At 40.8% G+C, this 8,409-nt stretch overlaps 2 protein-coding genes across 2 annotated transcripts; both read left to right on the forward strand.

Moving 5' to 3' along the window:
* Positions 1–191: 191 nt before the first annotated feature.
* LOC310795017 (olfactory receptor 10H2-like) lies at positions 192–1,151 on the forward strand (the record flags this gene model as incomplete). Its single annotated transcript, XM_083657039.1, has 1 exon — positions 192–1,151. The coding sequence occupies one exon, from the start codon at positions 192–194 to the stop codon at positions 1,149–1,151; it is 960 nt and encodes a 319-aa protein (XP_083513165.1).
* A 4,044-nt stretch (positions 1,152–5,195) lies between these two features.
* On the forward strand, positions 5,196–5,858 carry LOC310795019 (olfactory receptor 10A6-like; the record flags this gene model as incomplete). The annotated part of the gene is made up of 1 exon (XM_083657041.1): positions 5,196–5,858. The coding sequence occupies one exon, from the start codon at positions 5,196–5,198 to the stop codon at positions 5,856–5,858; it is 663 nt and encodes a 220-aa protein (XP_083513167.1).
* Positions 5,859–8,409: the final 2,551 nt, after the last annotated feature.

Below are 8,409 nucleotides of genomic sequence, written 5' to 3' on the forward strand. Positions count from 1 at the left end.
TATACTCTTTCTTTTGGGGGGGGGGGGGGCATCGGATCCTGGATCTTCTGTGTGGGTAGGGGAGTGAATTGTCATTTTGGGTCTCACGTTTGTTAATCTCCTTTACACTTGATGATCATCTCTAAAGCATTAAGCCAAATGATTTAATTATGTTCACACTAATTATTGGTTTGTGAACTACTCCAAAGATAATGGACAATGTTACTGTATCTTTCATTCTTGGGGGTTATGCACATTTTGGACATTTGAAATACTTGTATTTTATAATAATAGCATTGTTGTACATTGCAGTTGTTTTTTCCAACACAGCAATCCTTGCGGTTATTTGGACGAATAGAAGCTTACATGAACCTATGTATCTGTTTCTGTGCAGCCTGTTTGTAAATGAACTGTATCGTTCTGCAGCGATTTTTCCATTCCTTCTGGTTCAGCTGATCTCTGACACTCACACAGTTTCTGTCCCATGGTGTTTTTTGCAGATGTTCTGTCTATACTCATATTCAAATACGCAATTTCTCACTTTAGCCTTCATGTCTTATGACCGATACCTTGCTATCTGTCATCCTCTACAATATAATACACACATGACATCTAACAAGGTGGCTGTATTTATTGTTGTGACATGGTTGTACGCTTCTCTCCTAACCCTGATCAATCTATCCTTGAGTCGGCGTTTGACACTGTGTGGAAACTTCATAAATGATTGGAAGTGTGCCAACTATCTCATCGTCAAGCTGGCATGCTCACGCTCTGACACCAGAGTCAATAACATTTTTGGTCTCTTTAACCTTTGTCTAACCATCTTAGTCCCTCTAATTCCCGTCCTTTTTTCTTACATGAAGATTCTTCACATTTGTTTTGCTGGTTCAAAAGAGACCAGGCAGAAAGCTCTTAGTACCTGCGCTCCTCAGCTGGTTTCCCTTCTCTGCTATTCCTTTGCTTGCTGCTTTTTGATAGGTTTCAAAAGAATTGACATGAGGAGTTGGCCCCATGTGTTGAAATTTGGTTTATTTGTGTATGCTCAGACATGGATTAATGTTTTAATGCTTTTAAATCCTATCATGTATGGAATGGGGCTGTCCAAAATACGAGTCATATGTAAAAGTCTGGTCTATTGTTACATACTGGCTCGTTCCAGGGTTCCTGTGTAAGTGTGATAAGTCTGGAAGACTACTGGAAACCACATTTGTAAATACAAATACTATTTTGTAGTCTTGAAAAGTGTGTGTGGCCCAGTATCATTTTCTTTATTTGGGTTGTGGTCTGGTGAAATAAAAGTTCAGTAAATTCACAGAATTTAAACAAAATATGAATATGTTGGCTTCTTTTTTTTTTTTCTCTCATTTTCTAGGGTGAGTGTAGCCAGTGTAAATAAATACAACATAATTTCATGTTTTTCTTCTTTCTGTATTTTCCCTATAATTAATCCATGCTTCTTTCCAGTTAACTTGACACATACATCTGATAGATGCACCTGGCAAGGGGGAGGCCAGGCTTTACTGTGCAATATGCCCTAACCCGACATATTACACACTACATCTTCTAAATGCAACTGGGATACATCATCAGTGATGTAACCTGGGGTCGTTGGGTGTTTGGGGTCTCACAACATCATACACACTCGCCCAGGTGACCCAGCCGAGGCTAATTACACCTCGGCTTGTATCCCAGCAGCAGCCACTCACTGATCTGACCACTTAATCTTCCTCTGCAATGTTGCCAGCGGACGGGTCCAAGAAACCCCAATCCACTGCTGTGGAACTACTCCACAGGGACTGGAACATCAGTGCATGGAGAGTTGAGGCATTGTGGTTCTCCCGGCCGGGCTTCTCCTTCGACAGTTTAATAGAAACTTAAAAGTTCCTTTCAAGGTAATTAGGAAATTACAGATTTTTATTTATTTATTCCACTTCTTGTATAATATCTTACCATCTCCCATGTTTACAATGAGATGTCAAACTATTAATAACCATGTTCATATTATTTTATAGTAATCATTCTAATCAAAATATACCCAAAGTCAGATTTTTACATGGACCTATGTATCTGTTACTGTGCAGCCTGTTGTTTGTAAATGAACTGTATGGTTCAGTGTTGTTTCCATTCCTTCTCCTTCAGATAATCTCTGACACTCACAGTTTCTGCTTCATGATGTTTCTGTTTGTTTACTCTTATGCATGTGCTGAGTTTTGCCACTTAGCCCTCATGTCTGATGACAGCTACCTTCTTATCTATTGTCCTCCACAATATAATACACATGTACACGCATGCACATGCGGGCGCATGCACACACACACACACACACACACACACACACACACACACACACACACACACACACACACACACACACACACACACACATACACACACACACACACACATTTCTAAATACACACATATCCTTGATATAGGCCCAAAATACCCTGCGCCCCAGCCAATATTCATACCGTTTATGACCATTTATGACAATGAAACGATGAAGAAACCTAATTGACCCGAAATGGTCTAGGACTGCACAAGGACAATGCGGGCGAGAAAAGTTGTGTGATTTTTTAAGCCTTTTTTTTTATACTTAATCACCCTGATGTGGTTATTTTGTTGATTTGTAGTCATTTGTTCATAAATTCTATTATTTTGCTTAGACCTCTGTTCCACAGTTTGATAATGCCTTCACCACTGCTGTGAAATAAATTTGATTTTGAAACAGTCGTCTTTCTTGTGTTGTTATTTAGCCTTTCAGAGGCTAGGCTATTGCATGTTAAATCAACACATTTCATTAAACCTACAACAAGACCAATTTTAGGTGGTGACCTGACAATCTGTCCCAAATATTCCTATTTTCATATTATGGCCATGACGCACAAACACATGCACACCTGCTAATTCAGCACCATGGACAGTGGCGATGCGGGTAGCTTTGATGAGGGCAAGGCAACAGGAACAATGACAAACCAGAGTGTTCAGTCGTCACCAATTTATTTTGAAGGACTTCCAAAAAGGTGAAAACGGCTTTTAAGGCTTACAACAATATAAAACTTTAAATACAAAATAAACAAAAAATGTCTAAACAGACTTGGTCAAGCTTGATGTAATCAGACAGCTTTAAGTTGGCTCCCAACAACAAACTACAGTTGGGACAGAGCATCCAGCATAGTGCCCCCAACCTCTCTCCTTCAGGTCTGAGTATAGACTGTTTAAATGCAGGCCTCAACCCAGCCCCCACTCCCAGGACTATGCCCTTTTACAGCCCAGGGTGGCATGAAGTTCCACCTCAGCACAGGTACACTTTTAGACACACAACATATCACAGGTGTACATACAATGTACAATCCCATATACATTTCTGAACACAATTACTCTCAAGCAATAATCTTATCAAAAGTTAAAACCCTCTACAAAATACATTGGTAGCAGCAACTTACCTCAGTCACCCCATACATATGGTTTATGGAGGTATGTATGATCTGTATAAGTTATGTGATGCATTTACCTGTATTTAATAAATGTTTAGTTCTGTATCAATGTTCTATGTCTCTGTGTTGTTTGTAACTTGAAAGAGGTTAACTCTGTGTTGCAGTCTCAAGGTGGTGGAATCGACAATGCTCACAAACATTTTGTGTTAGCCTAGCTAGCATAGGCCTCTCCAAATGTCTGGTGGGGTCAGGACTGCCATGTTGGCAATGGTTAACCAAACATAGAACCTGTCAAATGAAATGTGCATTTGAATGGGCACTGTTTACACTGAGGTTCAAATATATCAAAAGTTTCAAATATTAATATAACAAAGCATACACCTTTAACTATGAGTAAAGATTTAATGAAGAGGAAGAACACAAGACAAGTAAACACTGTGCGATGTCCATGATGAGTCACATCGTCACACACCCCCACCCGTCAAGATCTGTCCTTCATCTATCCTTCCTGGACAGGAAGTGAGCCACTGTCCTTTCCAGGGCGGTACTTCACTTTGAGCCTGTAGGGCTGCAAGGACAGATACCAGCTTGCCATTCTGTCATTTGAGTCTTTCATGTTGTGAATCCACTGAAGGGCACGATGATCAGTTTCTAAGAGGAATTCTTGCCCAAGGAGATAGTATCTGAGTGTATCTACAGCCCATTTGATGGCCAGACTCTCTTTTTCAATAGTGGAATATCGAGTCTCCCTTGGAAAGAGTTTACGGCTGATGTACAGCAGTGGCCTCCTATTGCCCTCCTCACCTTGCAACAACACTGCCCCCAGACCCCCAGATGAATATGTGATGGACAGATAAAGACGTTTGAAGCAGAGTTGTTTAGGCTGGATGAATGTGATGCACTAGCCTGGTAAACCAGCCCGTCACGTGAACTCACATTTCATTTGGTTCTCTGTGACGGTCTGGCCCCGAAACCAGTGGGGGGGGTTTAGCAGAAGCAGCAGAGCGGAAGAGCCAATCAGCGACTCCGCTGTGATTGACAGCGCAAGTTGGCCAATCAGGAACGCCACTAGCACTGCACTAACAAAACAGTAATGGCCGCCTCCTTGCCTTATCGTCTCAAGGAGTCATGTCAGCGTTTGTCTAGTTTAAACAGCCACAAAGTGCAGTTATTGCAGAAATAGACTCAATAACAACAATTAAACAAGTACAGGAGTATCGGCGCAACCGCAGAGTTTCTCGGCGGAAAATATGTTTTTGCCATTCTCCCGAGTGGATTTGGGTTTGATTGGATCAAACGCTGATTGGCTGAAGGAGTTGTCTGTCAAGGCAACTACGCCCGCCCATGCTCCCGCCCCTGCTAAAATCCCCCCATGCCGTCACGGAGAACCAAATGAAATGTGAGTTCACGTGATGGGCTGGTTTACCAGGCTAGTGATGCACAGGTACCTGTGGGACTGGCCTGAAAAGGTATAAAGCAGCAGACATCGCTGCTCTCTACAGGTAGGGAGGGAGGAGTACAGCTGTGTACATGACAGCAGATTAGAACGTTAGATTGTCTGAAACATGTAAACTTGTGTCATGTATACTCTTTCTTTTGGGGGGGGGGGGGGGGGGGCATCGGATCCTGGATCTTCTGTGTGGGTAGGGGAGTGAATTGTCATTTTGGGTCTCACGTTTGTTAATCTCCTTTACACTTGATGATCATCTCTAAAGCATTAAGCCAAATGATTTAATTATGTTCACACTAATTATTGGTTTGTGAACTACTCCAAAGATAATGGACAATGTTACTGTATCTTTCATTCTTGGGGGTTATGCACATTTTGGACATTTGAAATACTTGTATTTTATAATAATAGCATTGTTGTACATTGCAGTTGTTTTTTCCAACACAGCAATCCTTGTGGTTATTTGGATGAATAGAAGCTTACATGAACCTAATCTGTTTCTGTGCAGCCTGTTTGTAAATGAACTGTATCGTTCTGCAGCGATTTTTCCATTCCTTCTGGTTCAGCTGATCTCTGACACTCACACAGTTTCTGTCCCATGGTGTTTTTTGCAGATGTTCTGTCTATACTCATATTCAAATATGCAATTTCTCACTTTAGCCTTCATGTCTTATGACCGATACCTTGCTATCTGTCATCCTCTACAATATAATACACACATGACATCTAACAAGGTGGCTGTATTTATTGTTGTGACATGGTTGTACGCTTCTCTCCTAACCCTGATCAATCTATCCTTGAGTCGGCGTTTGACACTGTGTGGAAACTTCATAAATGATTGGAAGTGTGCCAACTATCTCATCGTCAAGCTGGCATGCTCACGCTCTGACACCAGAGTCAATAACATTTTTGGTCTCTTTAACCTTTGTCTAACCATCTTAGTCCCTCTAATTCCCGTCCTTTTTTCTTACATGAAGATTCTTGAATGGTAAATGGTAAATGGCCTGCATTTATATAGCGCTTTTATCCAAAGCGCTTTACAATCAGTAGGTAGTCTACATTCACCCATTCATACACCGATGGCAGCAGGCTGCCACACAGGGTGCCTACACACCATCGGGAGCAAGGAGGGTTAAGTGTCTTGCCCAAGGACACAACGACAGCAGCTGGGAGGGAGCGGGGATCGAACCGCCAACCCTTGCGTCATTGGCCGACCCGCTCTACCTCCTGAGCTAAAGCCGCCCCAATTCTTCACATTTGTTTTGCTGGTTCAAAAGAGACCAGGCAGAAAGCTCTTAGTACCTGCGCTCCTCAGCTGGTTTCCCTTCTCTGCTATTCCTTTGCGTGCTGCTTTTTGATAGGTTTCAAAAGAATTGACATGAGGAGTTGGCCCCATGTGTTGAAATATGTTTTATTTGTGTATGCTCAGACATGGATTAATGTTTTAATGCTTTTAAATCCTATCATGTATGGAATGGGGCTGTCCAAAATAAGAGTCATATGTAAAGGTTGTTACATACTGGCTCGTTCCAGGGTTCCTGTGTAAGTGTGATAAGTCTGGAAGACTACTGGAAACCAAATCTGTAAATACAAATAATATTTTGTAGTCTTGAAAAGTGTGTCTGGCCCACTATCATTTTCTTTATTTGGGTTGTGGTCTGGTTAAATAAAAGTTCAGTAAATTCACAAAATTTAAACAAAATATGAATATGTTGGCTAATGTTTTTTATTTTCTCTTTTCTCATTTTCTAGGGTGAGTGTAGGCAGTGTAAATAAATACAACATAATTTCATGTTTTTCTTCTTCCTGTATTTTCCCTATAATTAATCCATAATGTCATGCTTCTTTCCAGTAAACTTGACAGTTTAATAGAAACTTATAAGGTCCTTTCAAGGTAATTAGGAAATTACAGATGTTTTATTTATTTATTCCACTTCTTGTATAATATCTTACCATCTCCCATTTTTACAATGAGATGTCAAACTATTAATAACCATGTTCATATTATTTTATAGTAATCATTCTAATCAAAATATACCCAAAGTCAGATTTTTACATGGACCTATGTATCTGTTAGTGTGCAGCCTGTTGTTTGTAAATTAACTGTATGGTTCAGTGTTGTTTCCATTCCTTCTCCTTCAGATAATCTCTGACACTCACAGTTTCTGCTTCATGATGTTTCTGTTTGTTTACTCTTATGCATGTGCTGAGTTTTGCCACTTAGCCCTCATGTCTGATGACAGCTACCTTGCTATCTGTTGTCCTCCACAATATAATACACATGTACACGCATGCACATGCGGGCGCACGCACGCACGCACACACACACACACACACACACACACACACACACACACACACACACACACACACACACACACACACACACACACACACACACACACACACACACACACACACACACACACACACACACACACACACACACACACACACTATGACATCCAAATTGCCTGCAATAGATGCATATGCCAAACATGAGAAAATGTTGCAATCTGCTGAAAAATACTAACAACTATAATTTTGAAGCCTTAAGTCCAAAATATCTAGAGGAAGTACCAGCCCCCCCCTTCCACACACACACACACACACACACACACACACACACACACACACACACACACACACACACACACACACACACACTTCAAAAGTGGTTTCGAGGCCCAAAAATAACACTGTTTTGCAGGTTCCTATGGTCTTTTGAGTGCAATGTTTTTTTTTCCTGCGGCCAGAAATGACCTATAGGTACTCAAGTGTGCAAACCCTTGATATAAGCCCAAAATACCCCGCGCCCCAGCCAATATTCATACCGTTTATGACCGTTTATGACAATGAAACGAAGAAGAAACCTAATTGACCCGAAATGGTCTAGGACTGCACAAGGACAATGCCGGCGGGAAAAGTTGTGTTATTTCATAAGACTTTTTTTAATACTTAATCACGCTGATGTGGTTATTTTGTTGATTTGTAGTAATTTGTTCATAAATTCTAGTATTTTGCTTAGACCTCTGTTCCAGAGTTTGATAGTCAAGTCAAGTCAAGTCAACTTTATTTATATAGCACATTTACATACAGCAGCAGCCGAACCAAAGTGCTTCACAGGCGGGGATGATAATGCCTTCACCACTACTGTGAAATAAATTTGATTTTGAAACAGTCGTCTTTCTTGTGTTATTATTTAGCCTTTCGGAGGCTAGGCTATTGCATGTTAAATCAACACATTTCATTAAACCTACAAGACCAATTTTAGGTGGTGACCTGACAATCTGTCCCAAATATTCCTATTTTCATATTATGGCCATGACGCACAAACACATGCACACCTGCTAATTCAGCACCATGGACAGTGGCGATGTGTCAGTGTAAGCGGGTAGCTTTGATGAGGGCAAGGCAACAGGAACAATGACAAACCAGAGAGTTTAGTCTTCACCAATTTATTTTGAAGGACTTCCAAAAAGATGAAAATGGCTTTTAAGGCTTACAACAAAATAAATACTTTAAATACAAAATAAACTAAAA

This window comes from Poromitra crassiceps (genome assembly GCF_964638095.1).
Source record: "Poromitra crassiceps genome assembly, chromosome: 20".
In the NCBI taxonomy this organism is placed as follows: domain Eukaryota; kingdom Metazoa; phylum Chordata; class Actinopteri; order Beryciformes; family Melamphaidae; genus Poromitra; species Poromitra crassiceps.